The sequence below is a fragment of the Helianthus annuus genome, chromosome 1 (genome assembly GCF_002127325.2).
Source record: "Helianthus annuus cultivar XRQ/B chromosome 1, HanXRQr2.0-SUNRISE, whole genome shotgun sequence".
In the NCBI taxonomy this organism is placed as follows: domain Eukaryota; kingdom Viridiplantae; phylum Streptophyta; class Magnoliopsida; order Asterales; family Asteraceae; genus Helianthus; species Helianthus annuus.
Window position 1 is genome coordinate 98,784,704 of NC_035433.2, and position 21,577 is coordinate 98,806,280.

General features: G+C 34.2%; 1 protein-coding gene across 7 annotated transcripts; it reads left to right on the forward strand.

The window, feature by feature from the left end:
* Positions 1–15,889: 15,889 nt before the first annotated feature.
* LOC110866179 (MADS-box transcription factor 25) lies at positions 15,890–21,002 on the forward strand. Of its 7 annotated transcripts, none has more exons than XM_022115485.2 (7): positions 15,890–16,019; positions 16,154–16,271; positions 19,343–19,513; positions 19,912–19,981; positions 20,102–20,166; positions 20,418–20,507; positions 20,771–21,002. In XM_022115485.2, exons 3-7 carry the CDS (start codon positions 19,416–19,418, stop codon positions 20,802–20,804), a joined length of 357 nt encoding a protein of 118 aa, XP_021971177.1. In that variant the 5' UTR covers positions 15,890–16,019; positions 16,154–16,271; positions 19,343–19,415; the 3' UTR covers positions 20,805–21,002. The 7 variants fall into 7 exon arrangements, with proteins under 7 accessions (XP_021971177.1, XP_021971159.1, XP_021971167.1 ...); XM_022115467.2 differs by having other exon boundaries at positions 19,347–19,513; XM_022115475.2 differs by having other exon boundaries at positions 15,896–16,109; positions 16,212–16,271; positions 19,347–19,513.
* The last annotated feature ends 575 nt before the right edge of the window (positions 21,003–21,577 follow it).

Genomic DNA, 21,577 nt, shown 5'->3' on the forward strand with positions numbered 1-21,577 from the left:
GGCTGATAAAAAAAATGTAAGGATTAGGGTTCACTACATATATATACATAGGGTTAACTCATGGTTTAAGTGGGCTTGGGCCCAAGGCCCGCAAGCCCAATCTCGTGTTTTTAGTGGCCCGTTAGCACAAACGAACCCATTTTCAACCTGATCGTCGTAAATTATCATTGGATATAATTCTAGTGTCATATGTATATAAAAATTCTATCGGTACTCGTCGTTGGCGTGCTCGTTTGTCGGTTGCGTTAAAAATCGCATAAAATGCATCGTTGTCGTTTGTGATGTTTTGGAAAGTACAAAAAAATTCGAAAACTAAATTTTTAAGTATAAAATACTCGCATAAAATTCGTACTTGTCGGCGTTGCCAGTATTTTGTTCGGTTTCAATTCGTTGTCGTTTAACGTTTAACAGGTTTCTCCGTAAACTACCGTTCGCACACTGTAAAGTCGGATGTACGTTCCTAGGCACTCCAGAGGCCTAATTAAGTTAATCTACGCCTTAAACACTATTTATTATCGCCTTGAACGTTTGTTAATTACGCGATTAGAAGCCTTTAATTACCGGTTGTCACAGGTTGGTTACCGGTTCGTTAAGGTGCTAAACTTCGCAGTTTAGTGTGCTTTATGTTACTTTTTGTGACAGTTTCGATTCCCAACACTTAGGAAAGTATTCTGGACCATTTAAGCATATTTTTGCATGACAAAAATGTGTTTAAATGCTGAATTTTGCTGAATTCTGCAGAATTCTGCAGTTTACGTGAGTTTTAGGCACTTTCCGGCACTTAAACTATCCCTAGGGAGGCAGTTTTGTGATCCTTGCTTTCCAACACACTATACTAGTGTAATACTTGGTTTCTGGCTCATTCTGTGTCTCAAGACAATGTCTATCTATCTACTGAACTCTGTCAGCATTTTTCTGCTTTGCTGGGTAACTGTGCTTACTGTGTTTCGTGCATCTTTTGAGTCAATAAAGTTCTCATGTAATAATGACATGGCTTTAAGCAATATATGATGCACATGTATGTATACGGTAATAATCAGAAGCAATTCAAGTGAATAAATTGTAATTTAGCACAGTCATTAAGCACTAATTATCATTTAATAATTGTACGGATGTATGCAAATTTGACAGTTGTCACAAACCCTAGGTAGATTGACCAAGCTTGAATATAAATTGCATGATAAAGGCTTGGAACCGGGTTTGGGTTTTAGTGGACACGTATACTTACAATCACGGTTAATACGAGTTTTGATTTTAATAAGTGATTTTAATTTTGAACCCGAATATTTATTTTGACTATGATTCCGTTTGCATAAATATTTTTCGGGTCGAAAAAAATGTAAGTGTGGGGATATTTAATGTATTGCAAAATACATACATTGATCGTGTAAAGTTTGTATAGTTTTCATTTCGTTTTCATTGATTTTTAGTTAGAATTAGTTACTTTTAATAGTTTGGTAAAATGCAGGTGTCGTTTGCTGAAAAGTTGGAAAAACACAGGAAATTATGCTGAAAAAGAGTTAGCAACGAGAACCAGATGTGTCGCAGCTGAACGGGAATCGAAAAATGAAGAAATGCTGGAAAAAGTACCCGTGGCGTCACGCCACCAATTCCTGGAATTCCTTAGCGTAGCGCGAAAATATAAAATAATAAACTTCAATTAACACATGCCGCGCTACGCGACCAATTTGGCAAATCCCCTTCGCGTGACGCGAATGGGTTGAATTCGTGCACCGGATTTGTTTTGCAGCTGGATTTATAAAAACATCACTAATCACAAAATCAACCCTAATTACGATTCTGCAACATCTTGGGTGAAAACTTGGAAGCTTTTGGAGCGCATTCGAGAGTTCGAAGCCATTGGTTGAAGGTTTGAAGCAAAGGAAATCATCTGGGTCGTGTTTTTACTATTCGGGTTTTATTATTCTTCGTTTGTAGTTTTAATCATGTCTTTTGTTCTTGAAAATACTCTTTATTCGTATTTGATCATGACTATGCTTGGCTAAAGACTTTGTACTACATAGGCTAAGATGAATGGATTGTAAAGTTTTGTTTTTTATTATGATTTATTAATTATTTATGGACTGTTTGCAAAAGTAGTCGACTTGGTTATTAATTCGATGTTTATGCATGCTTAGAGTTGTTTGATCATTATTTGTTGCTTTGTATGAGTCTTGGTGAATGTCTTTCACGGAATAGTGAAGGATCGTGTGATTGACCCAAACGAGTCGTTCAGAGGAGTTTTACTTTGTTTCAGAGGCGGAAACTAAGAAACAAAGGTAGACACAGCTTGAATATCACTTTAATACTCTTTCTGATTGATTTAACAGCTAATACATCCACAGGATAAACCGGCAGCACTTCGGTATCCTATACAAGACCATACGTACCACTCTACTAAGATTCCGCTTGAACCACATATATATAGCCGTCTGATTTCGCTTGAACATGCTCAAGCGAAATCAACATTTCAAGCGGAACCTCCATGATCATACTCAAACGGAATCTCTATGTCTGATTTTGCTTGAAACTGTCATGTCCACTTTCCAGCAGAATCAGCCTAAATAAACATAAACTTTGCTATTTTCTCGTACAACAAGCCCTGATCTAAACTATCTAGTCTAAGACTCGATATAAGACGAAGTCGACAGATGCATGTACTAACAGACTCCCCCTCAGATGTTGACGAGTCTTGCGGTGTCGAGTCTTTGCAACTTCAGTCTTTATCAGTCTTTGGGCTTCACTCTTACTCTCAGCATCAACAGACTTCCCCTAACAATGTGCTGGCATTCCTTAAGTTCATCAGCATCATCTGTTTCAGGATCGTAGTCTGGCTTTCACAGGTTCAAGATCGTTGCCTGGCTCAACCTTTGTCCACAGAATCGAAACCTGGCTCATGCTCTATCCACAGAAACCTCAGGTATCAGAAACTGGCTCTTTAAACATAAGTTTCTCAGAATCGATCAGTCTGGCTCAGATTTACACCTGCACAATCTCTACCTCAAAATAAACTTCACAAATTTAAACATTTTAAATTTAGAGGTATGCACTAACTCAGACTCCTCCTCAAAATTAACTCTATAATCTTGATGAACCACTTGTAAAAATGATTAACACATTTGATTTCAAACATAGACTCCCCCTCACTGCATACTCATCATGTTTAGCACTTGGAATTTTTGAAAAATAGCTTTTCAATATCAGTTGTCAAAAATATTTTTGAATTTTTCAAAATTTATGCTAAAACACACTAAAAATCTTTTTGAATTTTTGAATATAATGAAATGCATTAAAGAAATATTTACAGACACTATTTTTGTGAGTTTGTATAAGAGGATCATATCAGTTTATGAGACAAATCACCAACACCGTTAAGCTTCATTTCATTTTAAGTTCTAAACAATTCACCTAGATTGTCAGTATATTGGTCCACTTAAATTTTTACACAAAGTTCAATTGTTTCGAGATACGAGATTAATGTCTTAAGTACTTAAAATTATTTGCGTGTCCTACTACTTGAATATACTCCCGTATCCAGATCCCAATATTCAGTCTTACAGGTGAGTATACCACAGATGATATCTGTAAAAGGGGTAGATGTGAAACTGTGAGAGCTCAGGTCAGAACTTCCGTTCAGCAGAGAGATGACGGCTCGACTTTCGATGTGACCCCTTTAGAGGATCTTTTCTTCAACAGCAATGACTATCAATTTTATTGTTTCATCATTTTTGCTGAGGGTTGTGCTATGTTTCAGGCATTTGCAGAAAGTATTATACGGGGACTAGGTCAGAATTTCCATTCAGCAGAAGTCACGGGATAATACCCCAGATATCACTGAGCATAAAGACCTAGTATCTCAGAAAGAGGGACCTTTCAAACAAGATTTCGGGGGTTATCCATATATCTAAGAAGTTGTTACCCACGATATAAGCAAGTTTGAAATTTAGGTTTATATCTCGTCACAATCTACTAAATGTGCAAAAACCTACTGACATATCCGCAGTGAGATTGTTTATTACATTTAATCTTTCCATTTCTTTAGCATGTTGTGACAGTCCACTGATGTACTATCATTTCCTCTTTTAGACACTAAACTCAATTTTTTAATTTTATCATGTTTTTGTCTTTTTTCAAATTTTCTAATGTTTTTGGATTTTCTGAAATAATTTTTACTCCCCCTAAAATGCAAACACATTTAAAGAAATTTGAAAACAAACTGTACAGAAAGGTTGACAACTGATATCAAAACACCTCAAATCGCTATCCTCTTGGCATAAACAATCAGAACTCTCCATTTCAACAAACTATTTTCTCATTAAGATTTCAAAACACTTAAGTTTGTTTTAATCAAAATGATTTTTCCGGAAAATACGTTTGTTTTTACCACTTGTAGAGACTGGTTCATCATCTTGTTCAATTAATCACATATATGAGGATTACATCAAGTTCAAACTAATGACCTTGACGAATCACTTGTAAGATCCAACCTCTTACCACTTGTAAGTATATCTACATCATTTAATCACATGTAGGAATAAAACATCTACACAAACCATTTTACCAATCAGGATGCCGATTCCTGCTTCACACTTACCAACCTGGAAGCTCCGGCATAGTCCATCACCTGTAAAATTTATTAACATTAAAATCTTTTTGCAACATCTATCATAATAAGAATGATGCCGATTCCTGATCCACGATTACAAACTTGGGATCTTCGGCATAGTCCAGATTTTCAAGGAAAGAGAATTTCCACCCAAGTCTTACCAACCTTGGGTGTTTTCAGCTCTTGTTCAGTCGGGTTATAGGTTGCTTTCTTTGTTGCATAGAAATCTTTAACCCCTTTTACTTTCCCATCAATCATTTTCCCAAACTTTTTCTTAACATTCCCATTGAATGCTTTCTCAACATCAAATTCCTTCTGATCAGAAAAGAATTGATTTGAGATCTCAACTTTACCAACTTTTTGCTTAATATTTTCAAACTTCAGAGATGGAAATTTAACATCATCTACTGAAGGCACAAATTTTCCTTCTTTTACTTCAACCTGTGGCTCCTCTGATTTTGTGGAATCAGGTTCATCGCCAACTTTTTCACCACACTTCTTGACAACCCACACTTGATTGTCCTTTGCTTTCTTTTTGTAAAAATTTTTCTTTGAACTCTCACCAACTTCATAAGTCGAATTTTCAAAAGTCTTGAAATTTTCAGTTGGTTGTTCAACATCGACAACTTTTTCTTTGAGTTTTTCAGAAACTCCCTGTTTTGGTTTTGTCGTTTGAGAACAAGTTGATGTAATGTGACCAACTTCATTGCATTTGAAATAGGTTCGAGTCTCTATCGGATGAAACACTCCAGTTCCTTTCTTTTTCTTCTCAGCAAGAAACTCCTGGTTTGATTGCTTCCAGAACGGTTTCTTCTGTTCTTCTTCTGCACTTCCTCCTAAAACAAATTTTGTATTCGTTTTAGAAATTTTGTCATTTTTATAGTTTTCTGATGGAACAAAACCCAATCCTTTCTTTTTGTAGCTACCATTATGGTTTGGTTTCTTTTGAAAACCAGAACCAGAATTGTAATCTTTTTTCTTGTTTAAACGTTGTTGAACTCTTGAAGTGTATTTTTTAGGTTTTCCAGTAAGATTTAAATCTTTTATTTCAGAAATATCAATTTCTGTCATTTTGAAAACCTTTTTAATCTTTTCAAATCGAACACTTCTTATTGGGAACTCTTTGTCAGAATATAATTTGTCAGAATCATTCAAAGTATATGCTACTTCAAATGTTTCATCATCCAAATTTGATTTTGATAACAAAAACTCTTTACTATAAATCCTTTTAACCATCGGTTTTGAACTGTTGACTGACGAACTTGACCCTCCAGACTCAGACTTTGACTCAGACTCCTCATCAGTATCCAACACCTGATCGACCACCTTTTTGATTAACTCAGACTCATGATCAGTGTCAGACGATGTGAAAGTGACGTCAATGTTTTCTGGTAATTCATCAGTTGTATCGGTTTTAGCTTTATATTAACTGCTTTTTGCACTTGCTCCTCATTTGGTTTTCTGGGAGAATAACCTTCCCAGATCGGAGGCGGACACTTGTTATAGCTAACAGTCGGTTTCTTACCAGTATCTTTCTTCTTTGGCTTATCATCTTGAAAAGCTTCCATACCTGCAACAGTCGGATAAATTCGATCAATAAGATAATCAGAACTAGAATAACTCTGCAATAAGCGTCTGATTCTCTCATTCTCAATTTTTTCGGTTTCCAACTCTTGCTTCCATTTTGCACTTTCTTCGATGTAGAAATTAATAGCTTTTTGCTTCGTCATCATTGTCGCATTCATCATCGTCAAAGCATCTTCTCTTTCAGAATTTGTCTTTTGAAGACCAGTTACTATTCTGTTCAAAACATCGTAAGATTCCTTCACATAGTTAAGGTTGAACAGTATTTGTTCCTTCATTTTCTCATACTCTGTCAGCTTCTCATCCTTTGCTGCACATTCCTTGCATGGTTCTAAACACTTTGAGCAAGGTTTGATGACTTCCACAATCTTTTCTACTTCGATAATTTTCTTCACTTCTACAACTTTTTCATTTTCTTCAACTACTCTTTTGATTGTTTGAAACACTTCTTTAGCAAATTGAACTTTATCATTAAAATCAGAATCTTCTTCTTGATCCATACTTTCACATTTCTTTTTTGTTTCAACAATCTCCTCAGCAACACTTTTAACTTCTTCATTTTGAACAATCTCTTCTTTTTGAACAACACTTTCAGACTTCATTTCTTTTTGTTCTTTTGCAGCTCGTCTCTCTTTCAGTTTCTCCAAGCGATCTGCAAAGTAAAAATGAAAACTTTCAGGAGAGAGATGAGATTTTGCAATATTAATATGTTTTTCTTCCTCATCATCACTACTGTCATCAGATGGTGATTGATCAAATTCTACTGATTTGTCAGAACTATCATCCGAAAATCCAGAATCAGATGGTGTTTGATCAAAAACAATTTCTTTTTCTGAACTGTCATTTGAAATCTGTGAGCTTTCTTCTGATGAAACAGACTTTTCTTCTTCATTCTTCACACTCTCACCGATATATTTCATCCACTCGGTGAACATATCTGGTTCTTTCACAATCTTGGCAATGAAAGCTTTGAAATCTCCTTTCTCATCTGTAAACATATCCCAGCTAAAGCCTTCAGGTAGCCTTTCATCATCCTGATTGATTAGGCAAGCTTTGCTGTTGGATGAGATATATTTTTCCCAGCTAAAACTTTCTTGATTCTCCAAACATGCTTTCTTTGAATCCTCAATCACTTTTCTACCATGAGCCACTTGTGGTTCTTGTTGTTGTTGCTGACCAACTTGTTGGTATATGGCTTTCTGGTAGTAGTCATCTTTTCCGAACGGATTCTTTGCATCATTTGCTTCTCTATTCTTGCATTCCCTCTTGAAATGACCTTTCTCCCTGCATCGAAAACAAGTAACTTTAGATTTATCGAAACCTAAAGTAGAAACATGTGCATCAAGAAAGTCATTTCTTCCGGTAATCAATTTGAACTTTTCTTTTCTTCTTAGGACACTAGCTAGACACCATTTGATGTCCTTTAGTTCCATCTCTTCAGCATCTATCTGATCGTAATCCTCCTTTGTTAACATAGGATTTCCGATCCTCCCTGCAACCAATCCTTCATAAGATAAAAGCACGGAACCAAGTAATGCCATGTGGATCTTTTGCAACCTCTTTAGAAAAACTTTGACCATCAGGAAGATTCAAAGCAATGTTGCACTGTATCACACAACCATTTCCAGTTTTTGTGCTTTGAGAATGAAAACTTTCAGATGAACTCTTGGGATTAACACTCGGATATGAAGAGAACCCACTGCTTTTGTTTGTACTCTGATCAACTTTTTCCGATGAATCTCCAGCACTAAATGCAGTTTGGATTTTCGGGCTTCTTTCAGCTTCTGGAACACTGCCTTTGTAGTACATTTTCACGTCTTGTTGACCACTCGGATTGTTCATCCTCGCAATCTTCTGCTGTTCCAGATCTTGACCTTCAATTTTCTCGATAAACTGAGAAATTGTTAACCATCATATACCCCAGTGTTCTTCAGAATCATCAAGTAAGTTCCCCATTCCTTTTGCGGTAAAGCATCAGCTAACTTGTCAACCCACTCTTCACGATCTTTTGTTATGCTCAGCATCGACATGGATCGAACTAAGTGGCAGTATCTTTCTATTAGCTTCTTGGTATCTTCCCCGGGCAAACACGTGAATAGATCAAATTCTTTCTTAAGCAGTGCCTTTTTACTCTTGATCATGTTCTCACTACCCTCAAACTTGATTCGAAGAGCATCCCAAATTGATTTTGAAGTTTTGTCATACTGAAGCAATACGAATATGTCTTCTTTGATAGCTTGCTGAAGCAGACTAATCATCATCTTTTCAGCTTTGTACATATCTCTTTCTTGGTCAGTTAACTCAGATATTTCTTTCTCAACTTGCAGATCAGTACGTGGTAAGACATACTTCTTCAGAATACACTCCCAAGATCTAAGATGATTAGCTTGAACCCAGTTTTCGAACCTATCTTTCCATCCGTAATACTCTTCTATGCTCATTAGCTTCGGAGGCTTTTGTAAAGTTCCGGTCTCGTTTTCCAGATTCATGTTCTGAGCAATGGAGCCGGAGTAGTCGGAGTAGCAAACGCGTTGTAGAAATCGTTATCCATGGTTCTTGTTCAAGCGAAATAACCCAATATAGTTCAAGCGGAATACCAGAAAACCCTTTCAAGCGAAATAACAAATATTCCCTTTCAAGCGGAATGCCTGTTAGAGCGGAATCACTGAAGTGAGTTTTGGAGTGGAATAACCAGAAAATCTCAAGCGGAATCTGGCAGTGTCTGACCGAAGCGAAATCACAGATTTCGCTTGAATCCTTTTAAGCGGAACCCCAAACTTGAAGCGGAATCAGACAATTTCGAGCGGAATATGTCAAGCGTAATCACAGTCTCGAGCGGAATCAGAAACTATACTATCGAGCGAAATCACTTTTCTAGTTCATTTTTGCCATTTTTAAGCCGTATTTTAAGCTGAAACTTTTAAGGATTTGTTAACATGCACTTTTACACCATACATGTAAAATTTAGCCGATTTTAACCGTTAAAATTTGTTCTAATGAAGAAAGAAGGTGTAGAAGACAGAAAACACAATGAAATCCAGCTATATTCCGCAGAACTCCTCCTCCTGAGCTCTGATACTACTTGAAGGATCGTGTGATTGACCCAAACGAGTCATTCAGGGGAGTTTTACTTTGTTTCAGAGGCGGAAACTAAGAAACAAAGGTAGACATAGCTTGAATATCACTTTAATACTCTTTCTGATTGATTTAACAGCTAATACATCCACAGGATAAACCGGCAGGACTTCGGTATCCTATACAAGACCACACGTACCACTCTACTGAGATTCCACTCGAACCACATATATATAGCCGTCTGATTTCGCTTGAACATGCTCAAGCGGAATCAACATTTCAAGCGGAACCTCCATGATCATACTCAAGCGGAATCTCTATGTCTGATTTCGCTTGAAACTGTCATGTCCACTTTCAAGCGGAATCAGCCTAAATAAACATAAACTTTGCTATTTTCTCGTACAACAAGCCCTGATCTAAACTATCTAGTCTAAGACTCGATATAAGACGAAGTTGACAGATGCATGCACTAACAGATAGATTCATGCTAGATTATGAGTTTGTTTTATAATCTTTTGGGTTAATTGGCCAATACACCTTAGAAGCAGTAATTAATAATTAAATAATTCTGAGTGTTCTACTAATCTCTATAGTTGTGAGGTGTGAGATTATTGTTAGGTCTGAGTCATTAAATTGCAAGGTAGGGTCTTCATGAGGAGTCTGAACTAGTTGCCCTAGTGACCATTGTCTAACAAATCAAAATTGAAAATCCAAGTCCATCCTAGATATATAGCCTGTGAGGGAGTAGATTGTATTAGGATACTTTTGTAAACCACTTAGATAACCCTTGAGGGAGTCTAGATTAACCGGTGTCCATAACAGCCTTTAGAGCTCCATAAGTGTCTTCTCGAGAAGGGTCGAGGGTCTTGTTCGGTGTCTCGATAGGTTTAGAATTAGAAGATCCCGGTTCCATAATAATTAATAATCTTAATAAATCATTACTAGTACAATCCAGGATTCCAGTCTAGGTAGTCTTTTCCATCATCTGAGTAAACCCGAGTTAGTTTGTGTTTAGTTAATTAATTTAATTTAAATCGCAATTTTAGGATATTTAGAACCCCCTCCCCAATTATAAAAACAGTTAGTGTCATGTCGGTGTCAGTCTAGGTCTAGATAATTTAGTTAATGTAGTTAAATTGAGTCATGTGGGTTCGATATGCAGACTTACTTAGCTTTACTAGAGTCGATCAGTTCACTTGCCGGTTAGTAGTTTAGTCAAGTTTAGAGTGTTACTTTGTGTCTGGATTAGGCTAATTTACTTTGTTTTTATTAAACTACTTTTAGCACATCACTACTTATCATCTTTTATAATTTTGTTATAAAGTTTTTTTTTTCATTTTTAATCCTAACACTTTTTCGACTTTCTACTTTGGTTCTCTATATTTTTCATCTTTTACAAATTTTTGTTTACTGTTTCAGTCTAAATTTTGTGAGTTAACGCGCTGCAAGCACGTATGTGGTTTAACGTTGTTACGTCTATTTTTCCCTATTTAACCGCCCCGTCGCAACTAGCGGGCCCTAAGTCGATTTAGTTATTCTTTTCTATGTTTTACGTTTTATTCTAATTTTTACGCATTAACACGCTACAAGGAACACACATAATTCAATGACTTTTTGTTCGATTTAACAGTTGGATCAGGTCTTTCGAGTTAAGATCCGGTACAAATCTTATGTTATCTAAAAACAGTAAGAGCAGATTTTGATTGTTGATTAATTGAATCAAGGGCCAAGCTTTGTTAGAGTTCATCATTAACAATTATTATATTATATAATAAGATCTATGGGTATTTTAGTCATTTAGCCATTTTTCCATTAAATACTAATTCCACTAAGGTTTTTTAAACTAAAATAACTTTTATATACTTCATTATTTAAAAAAAATTATACCATAAAATCAAGTATTTTTTATCTTTAATATGAGTATCATATTGTTATATTTTTTTAATTTATAAAAGTGACTTTTTAAATAAGTTATAAAAAGGTGTTTTATAATTGTGCTAGTTATGTAGCTGGAATGTGCTAGTATAAAAAATGTATTGTGTTGATTTTAAATCTATACATATGTTCTTATTTTGTTGTGTAATTCTTTTGTGCTGCTATTTTTTTTCCTTTTGTGTTATTATTGAGAGTCTATTTGGAAATAAACTTGTTTTCTATTAGTTATGTAATAACATGTGTTATTTACAAAATTAAAACAAAAAACATGAAATCGGAGTTTTTCCCAAACTAGTGTAGTTACAAAAAATATTTACCTTTTTGGGTACTTTGAAAAATATTTACCAAAATGGGCAATTTTCTTTATTTCTTTTAATTTTCATGAAAACTTATTTGTCTCTCTTTCCTAATCTAATTGGATAAAATCTAAATTAATGACAACATACTATTACTATTTAATAGACTTATATTTTTGTAAAAAAAAATTATCTTACGTCATATTTTTAATTTGTAATAAAAAACCTCAACTTTAAAAGTAAAAAATTAATGTATTTAGTTTGGCTTTTATTTAAGAATAAAAAACTAATATAATCATTTACTCAATTTATTAACAGAGTAACCGTGTTCTATTTATTCTTTTATATATGCTATAGGTTAAATAACTATACACTAAACTAAAAACAAATAATTTGTTCATAAGTGAATTGAACAACAATTACGTTGAGCAACTATACACCAAGTTAAAAAGCACAATTACAAAAACGTAAAAGCATATACTTATTTTTGCAAAAACGTGAAATAAAAACAATATAACAATTTACGTTGAGCAATTACGTTTGGAATATTTTAGATTAAATGATTATACAGAGATATATTATTCTTAAAATAAAAGTCAAGCTAAATACATGAATTTTTACTTTTAAACTTGAGGTATTTTTATTGCAAATTAAAAATAGATATATAAGTTAAAAAACGTAACATAAAAATAATAATTCACAAAAACATAATAAGTTTATTAAATAACAATACTATGTTATCATTAATTTAGGCTTTGTCCAATTAGATTAGGAGAGATAAACATTTTTTTAAGAAAAACTATAAGAGATAAAGAAAAGTACCTATTTTGGTAAATATTTTTCAAAGTACCCAAAATGGTAAATAAGTTTTGTAACTACACTAGTTTGGGGAAAAACTCCATGAAATCGTGCTAGTATGTAACAGTATATGTTGTTTACAAAAAAAAAAAAAAGAAATTGTGTGAGTTATATTATTGTAAATGTTGTTTACTAAATTTAAAAAACATGAAATTGTGCTAGTTATGTAACAACATGTGTGTTATTTACAAAATAAAAAATAAACATGAGATTGTTCTTGTGCTAGTTATATAGTAGTATGTGCTCTTTGTATAACTAAAAAACATGAAAATGCTAGCTATGTAATAGCATGTTTTATTTACAAAATTAAAAAAATGACATTATATATTATTATTTTGTAATATGTTGGTGCATTAAGTTGTTATAACAAGTGCTTATATTGTGTTTTATGTTTTGGCTTTTGCACTTTCAATTGTTGCATTAAAGCTTGTACATCAAGCTTTGCAGACATCTTGTTGCATTAAAGCTTGTACATCAAGCTTTGTAGATGTATTATGCATTTTATGGTTGTACCCAATGTGGGTTTACAACTTTGAGCCACAAGAAAGTACAAGTGATTACTGCGTACAGTGCCCCATTATAATGCGTGAGTCTATAGCAAGCATAAGACCATGTGTAGTGGGGCTTGAACTTCAAGCTCCTCCCATGTGGCTCCTAGTATAGATATAATTTGTAACACTTGTATGCATTAAACTATTGTACATCATCTTTTACAATTTAACATCACAACTTTTTTACTTTCAACTTTGGTCCTCTATACTTTCCATTTTTCGCGATATTTTCGCTTTACGTTCCGTTCTAAATTTCGCGAGTTAACACGGCGCAACGTGCATGTGTAGTTAAACATTTTTACGTTGTCTATTTTTTCCCGTTTGACAGGTTCATTGTGACGCGCGGGTCCTAGATCGACTTAGTTATTCTTTTATATGTTTTACGTTTTGGTTTAATTTCGTCGCATTAACACGCCACAACTTTAGTGTCGGTGATCGTTGGCAGTAGTGTGACATTGGTGTTCGCCCCTGCCGCAACGTGGGGATGCTTAATCCTAGTTGTCAAATTAAATTATAGATGGCATGAAAATAAGGATTTCCATAATCCTTGTACATTATCAAAGACAAATATACCTTTATTGAGTCTTTATAAGTTATCCTTGTATTACGACTCTTTTGATGCCCGCGCGATGCGGCGAGAGCGATACATCGAATTGCGATACTCGTTTTTGGTAGTTTTCTTATTCATATAATATTTATTGTAGCATTATTGTGATAGATATACATCCAAAGCGAAGTAATCGGGCAATCCATTTCATTGTGATTTGCATGGTTCGGTCGGTTCGGTTATTATACTCAGCCGAAGTCGAAACCAATATCATCGGTTAGTCTATTTTATTAACCAATCGGTTTTCAGTTTATCATTTCAGTTTATTCGGTTAAATTGATGGTTTTTTGTTTGGTTCATTTAGTTTCAGTTAATAGCAAAAACCAAACTTAGGCTAAAACTTTTGCTTTGAAATATATGAAATTGAGGTATAAATATATGAAATGGAGATATAAAATATGAAATATATGAACTGAAGGTGTAAAAGCTAGAAATATATGAAAATATGAAAGATTCGGTTCAGTTCAGCTAATTTTGGTTAAACGAGAGTACAAAAAAATTGATAAACGGTTTTTGGTTAATTCGGTTTTCAGTTTTCAATTAATTCAGTTTTTGGTTGATTTCAGTTCGATTTTGTCTGTTTTCAGTTTAGTTTAGGTTAACGATTTAGTTATTGCTCACCGATAACCGATTTTGGTTAATAACCGATAGGTGCACGCGCGATGCTGTGGAAAACACAAACATTGCCACAGTGTGCATTATTCGATTTGCCAGATTATTATCCTCAACCGAAATCGAGGTCATCGACTAGTCTATTTTATTAAACAATCCGTTTTCAGTTAATTGGTTTGGTTTATTTAGTTAGATTGACGGTTTTTGGTTTGATTCATTTCATTTCGGTATAATTATATGAAATGGATGTACATGTACTTGAAATAGAGGTATAAATACATAAAATGAGGGTATAAATATGAAATACATGAACTGAAGGTATAAAAACTAGAATTGTATGAAAATATGAATGGTTCGGTTCAGTTAATTTTGGTCAAATGAGGGTACAAAAAATTGATAACCGTTTTTTGTTAATTCGGGTTTCGATTAATCAGTTTTCAGCTAATTCAGTTTTTTGTTGATTTCGGCTCGTTTTCGGTTAACGATTCAGTTATTATTCACCCTTAGACCCTGTTAATCAGTAACATATCAATTTTTTTAAGTAAAAATTATAGCAATAGTATACTCAAACTAAAGAGAATAAAATACTCGTTTATATGGTGTAAATTAAAAAAATATGAATGTACCAAAAGTTATGATCGTTTAAAAGTCGTGGGGGGGGGGGTGGGGGAGTTAGTTTTTATATGGTGATAAAGTGTAACTACTAACTAATTATCTATAATTTTATTAAAGATGAGAGATTAAGGTGTAATCTAGATGAGAGAATTAAATTGACGGTATTTAATCACTTGACATTTTGTAGCTATTAAACATTCTGGGATAATGACTAAGTACGTTGGACTTTAGTTACTTGTACACTAACGCATCATCTACTTATACCTTTTAATCCACATGTCAATACTGACCAAAACAACTATCAAAACGTCGACAAAAATGAGTAGGTCGTAACAGTACTTTTGGATTTTCTAAAACATTATAGTTTAAAAGATCTGACAAGAATACGTAAAAGAATTATAAGTTTGTTGTGAAGGGGGAAAAATGTAACTAATTGCCCATAATTCTGTTAAAACTAAGGATTTAAGTGTAATAAAATAATGAACTAAAATATAAGTTATTGACTAAAAGAGCAATTTACTCTCATTTTAGGGGTGTATGTATAAACTAAAGGGGAATTGGCCTGTAATAATCCCACCTAGACCTTATTGGCCATTAATAATCCCACCTTAGAATATTCCGCCCATCAGTCCTACCTTTCACCTATTTTTCTTAAAATGGTCTCCCGTTAAAAAAACTTAACGGAGTTAAGTTTTTTTTCAAATTACAAACAGATTTTTTAGGGCTTTTGACTAGAACGATGATACGAGTCCATTGATGTAAGACTTACTTCGAAATGGTGCTCCAAGTGACTTGATTTTGGTTAATTGAAAATTTAAACACCCGAATTGAAGCGCCGTTTTCATCGTTTGGAGCACCGTTTCGAGGCAAGTTTTACATCAATGGACTCGTATTATCGTACTGGTCAAAAGCCCGAAAAATCTGTTTGTAATTTAGAAAAAAAGCTTAACTCTGTCAAGTTTTATAACGGGGGACCATTGTAGGAAAAATAAGTGATAGGTGAGGCTAGTGAAGGGAATATTCTGAGGTGGAATTATTAATGGCTAATAAGATCTAGGTGAGATTATTAATTACCAATTTCCCTAAACCAAAAGAGAAACAATTTTCTTATCTTTTTTAGGTAACATTAAAATGTGCTTCCTCGTTCATTGTTCATTATAATATAGTAGTCTGATTTTAATTTATAGATACTTTTCCATGGTTAATTTGAAGTGAGATGGATGTTGTGGAAGTGGTAAAGCGATTGAGATCCATGCCGGAGTTTGAATTCGCAGCTCCTGGTAAACCCTACCTACTCCTTTTCCTCTGTGGATTTTGATGTTCCTAAAAGATACATTTAATCTCAACTTGGAGATTGATTGAGAAAATAGGTTACTAATTTCATTAATTTAACATCTTCTTCTTGTTATATTAGTTGGACTTGCTGTAATTTCACTGTTATACTTTGGATATTGAGACCTTGGTGCCCCTAGGTACAACGCTCAATGTCAAATGATGCATATCTAAACAACATGGCACAATTCCTTATTCAGGTATTCCATTATCTTCGTGCTTTTCTTTCATGGCACAACTTTTATCTGATATTTTATTTGATTATTACTTCATTCTAGTTTTCTGCTTCCATTTTGGGTATTATTGCTATTGCTATTGATTTGAAGCCTTTTGTTTTCTGTCTATGTGCGCCTTGTTTCATGCTCTCTGGTTGGATGAAATGCTTGAAAAGATCCTATTTTGGCTAGAAACAATCATATCTAGATAACTTAGATAAGGCGAGCCAAAAGAAATAAACGATAGAATCATAAGTTCATAACAAGTGATGATGAAAACAAAAATAAATGGAAACTAAGCGAAATAATTAAAAAATGATAGTAACTTGAAACTAGTGTTTAGCTCTCATACCTAAGGGTGAACGGAGTCGTAGGTAAACTCCATCGGTAAACACCTTTACCGAAGCGGTAAACCACTGCCAACAACCTCTTTACCGATTTTGGTTGAGGAGTTCGGTGAAGCTACACTGATTCGGTGAGAGGGAGGGAAGAAGGGGGGGGGGGGGGGATGGGTGTGTGGTGGGGTCCATTACTTCTCAACCAATCACACATTTTTTCCTTTTTAAAAAAAATAGTTTACCTAAACCCCATTAGGTAAACCACCGCCAACATTTTTGAGCATTAGGTAACTTATTTAGGTGAATTGACATGGCAATGTGTGATTGGGTGAATTAGGAGTTTACCTATTTGGAATAGGTAACCACTCCCTTCACCCTAGTGATATAGATCTATCTACAATTATAGTTATCTTTTGAGTTAAGTACACGGATGGTCCATGTGGTTTACCAAAATATCGGATTTGGTCCCCAGCTTTCCAAAAGTACCTGGATGGTCTCGGTGGTTTGCACTTTGTAATGCATTTAGTTCCCAACTTTGCCAAAAGTGCATGGATGGCCCCTGTGGTTTGCACTTTGTAACGCATTTAATCCCTAACTTGGACACGCTGAAACCTTTAGATTTGTTGGCTGGGGATAAATGCATTACAAAGTGCAAACCACAAGGACCATCCGTGTACTTTTGGAAAACTAGGGACCAAATCCGAAATTTTGGTAAACCACAGGGACCATCCGTGTACTTTACTCTTTACTTCGCTATACGCCTATACTACTTTCTGTAGTTCCAATTTATTTGTTTAGCAACTTCACATGAAAGAGATTGATCATGCACATATGTTAATGCGTTGTGTAAATATGTGATGTGGTGGTTTGTTGCTAGGGGGGTTGGGGTTGGTGTCATGGCATCGGTCTATAGTTGGGGCTAATAGTAGAACAAGGATTTCATAATTTAACATCTAGTTAGTACCTCTAGATTGTTATCGTGTTTGTGAGACCTGCACTTAAGTGTTAGAACCACAGTTCAAGTGAAAATACATAAAACAAAAAAGATAAACGAGTGAACAATCAAAATAGAGTCGAGGAGTCAAAGAGATGGCTATCCTTAAGAAATTTAAGACCAACTTGGGGTTTCTAGCTATGGGCCCAACTCCCCATTTCACACGACATAGATATAATCAAGTTTTTGGGTTGTCATATCTAACCTGTTTATTAATTTAATACCTTGTCCTTAACAAACACGTTGTGTCTGGATTGACATGTTGAACTCATTTATTGAAACGTCGTGCTGGAGTTGACATGTTTAGCCCGTTTAATTAAACAGGTTGACCCGCTAACCCGTTTAACCCATTTATGACAACCCGCGATCGTGTTCACTACCCGTCAATTCATAGTTGTAAATAGCGGGTATAGCGACCGCTATAGCGCGCTATGTAGCCATGCGACGTAGGGTCGCTATATGGGTCATAGCGATAAATAGCGATTGTTTTTTTTTTTTTTTTTTTTTTTTTTTTGTAAATAGCAATTGGATATAGCTATAAAATAGCTGGATTTATAGGTTTTTGTTAAATATACATGTAAAATAGCATATATATACAAGGGTATTTTGACGTAATATACATATAAAAATTATCAAAATTCTTTTTCTAGTGTAATCGCTATTTATAAAATAGCCGTCGCTATTTGTTGCTATTCGCTACGTGGCCTATAGGTGCCTTGTCGCTTTTTGTCGCTATTCGCTATCGACAACTATGCGTCAATTTGTTTGACTCATTTAGCTAAAGAACGATTCAACCCACGAACCAAACATGATTGCCACATGTAAGTACATTTAAGTTTACCTCCAAACGGTTCCATTTAGTTTCCATTCAAACAATTGTCGAACTCTTACCTTATTTTCGTTCTTTTAAGTTCTACATATGTGCATTTCCAAACAAATGATTGTAAAGCCTACTACAATATAACGACACTTAGGGAAATTGAAATTGAACAAAGGAACTCGAAATGGCGCTATAAGTATCAGGCCTTGTGGCGCGCCATTTGTTATATGCTTTAAATTTAAATTTACAAATGATAATTCATTCACCCAATTTATTAAATTTCTGATTTTATTTTTGGAAAAAAACAACTAATATATACTCACATGGTATTTATGAAATTTAGCTAGATAAGCATGGATTAATAAAATTAACATAAATGCTACTCCTCACCTAAAATGCTTATCATATCTGATTACGCACATTGTCTGATAACAGTATTTGACTATACTAAAATGTCCAAAATGCCCTTTATCAAGCGCAAAACAAGTGCAATAGGCAAACATGTAGAAATGCGCGAAACTTTAACGCTGCGATTTCTTTTAATATAATGTAAGCTTGATGCCAATTTTGTTAAAATATTCAATCACGGCTAAAAGTTCTCCATAAAAGGGAAGTTGGAAATTAAACGCGGCGATATCTTTTAATAAATTTCGAAAAACGACAAAATAAGTTTAAACATGCACCCGCGCTGGTTCGCGGGTAGTCACAACTCACAACGGTCCCTTACCTAAATGGGTACACAAGGTATGGTTGATGCGTGTAGGGTTTCCATCATTATAAATAGCAACGTCAACACATAGTTCATCCACACCATTCTGTTTTTGTCTTAGTTCTCATATCTGAGATAGAGACAAAAAACCTTAACATTCTCGTCTTCTCTTTTTATCAAAATCATGGTCCGAAGCAAGATAGAGCTTAAGTACATTGAGGATGTTCAAAGGAGAAGGGTGTGTTTCTCAAAAAGGCGAAGCGGCTTGATGAAAAAAGCCCAGGAATTGGCTGTGCTTTGCAATGCTGAAATCGGCGTTATCGTCTTTTCAGCTACTGGCAAACTGTATGAGTTTGCTAGTTCGAGGTACATTTTGAATTTTTTTTATTTTAGTTTTCTTATGATTTCATTGATTTCGTCTTCATTGATCTGTCTAATTATTTCGAGGGTTTAGATCCGTTAGTTGAACTGTTAATATCTGGTTTTGTAAAGTTATAGAGTTCAACTAAATTTGTTTACTAAATCGGTTGATTAAACATTTATATATGCATGATGCTTTCGTTATTATGTTGTTGGTTCCATCCCAAAGATTGTTTTTTTAAACATTCTTAAATTTGTTCGCGGGCTTTGTTGTTTTAAGTTTTTTAAAGCTCTCGGTGAGATGCTTATTTTATTTTTTTTTTTTAATTTTTTTGCTTGATGACATCTTTATCATTTTGAATTCTATCATAATAAGCATTCTATTCTTTTGTATCGGATTGCAGCATACAGCAAATCATAAGGAGATACATCACAAGTACTGGCGCCTGGCCTGATGATGCGTCACGCCTTTTGGTTGGTGGCTTTTTTTTTTTTTTAAGTTATTTTTTTTCTTGGCTTGTTATCACATGTGTAAAATTCTCGAGTCGAGCTTTCTTATTTTTTATTATTCTTTTTTTGCTCTCATTTTCTTAGGCACAAAGAGCAGAGGAGGTAAGAAACCTAAAAAGGGATGTGGCGAGGCTGGAATCGGAAAACAGGTAAGCATGCATTTACTTCAAGTTTATAATATCGAAATATATGAATGTTCTAACAAACCCTTTTTCAAAATTATTACCTTGTATTTAATGAAATGATTATATCTTTTATATTAATTATTCTGGTTGGGTAAATCTTGAAAATTTTATTTTCTTTTTGCAATTAATCTGAAAAAAAATTAAAAAGTCATAAATGAAAACAGTTAAAGAAATTAATATAGTTTGATGTATATATTTTGGTTAAATTGTTGAAGGTCACTGAAGGAGGCTCTTGAGAGGGCAGTAAGCGACAATCAGCGCATCATTTATAATAATTCTAACATGGAAACCGAACTCACTTTGAGGTAATCTTGCTTTACTTTTCTAAGATCAAATCTTGTTTTAATTTTTTTTTTTAAAATTTTTTTAATTTCTAAAGTGATTTTGAAGTATTCATTATGTAAATGCTGAAATATTTTGCCTGCAAGTCTTTTAACGGTACACACGTTTGAATATACAAATGAACTTTTTTACGTTGTAAGCTTATAATTCTTATAAAATTTTGGAAAGAAATCCATTACTGATATTTGATGAGGTTTTTTATTTATTTATTTATTTATTTTTTCAGGCCACCTTCGTGGAACGTTGCGTTGCTGAAGTAGGGATGTGGTTCGACTAGTGAAATGGAGATCTGTTGTTTGGATCATGTGGCCGGCTTTGTGTCACAATTTTGTGTTTTACTATTTCAGTTTGTTGTTTGATTTAAGGTTTTAAGCAAGTTGTTGTCGTTGGAATTCATTTCGAACATTTTCAGTTATCGCGTATGTTTCAGTATTTTTAATTGATGACATTCTAGTTCTCTTTCTGTTGTTTGACATGTGGGGGTACCCGTAAGGCCAAACGCCTGTTGGTAAGCAAAACTAGGAAATGGTTCAGATTGGTTTGGCAGGACCCAACCATCAGAATTCGGTTAGGTTTACAAAAACCAAGTTTCCTTGCTTCCAGAGGAGAAGATTTATGAGATTGGCCGGTGAAGATGAATGAACTTCCCCTAGCTACAATAATCTTGAGTGGTTTTTCAAACTTTAGCTTAACTTGAGTAGTTTTTCAAACCTAATATTTGCTTAGACTCGACTTGTTTTTTATTGATAAAATTATTTTATTTATATAATTTCTTTATCATATTTTATTTAATAATTATATCTTAATATATATTTTATTATAATAGATAAAAGAGTAAATTATGATTTTGTCCCCTGTGGTTATATCACTTTTACCCTTTTAGCCTAAAAAGTAATCTTTTAACATCTGAGTCCCCAACGTTTTTTTAACCCTTTTGGCTCCTAATACTAACTCCATCCATTTACTTTTAGGGGCCAAAAGGGTTAAAAAAAAGACGTTGGAGGCTAAGATGTTAAAAGATTCTTTTTTTGGA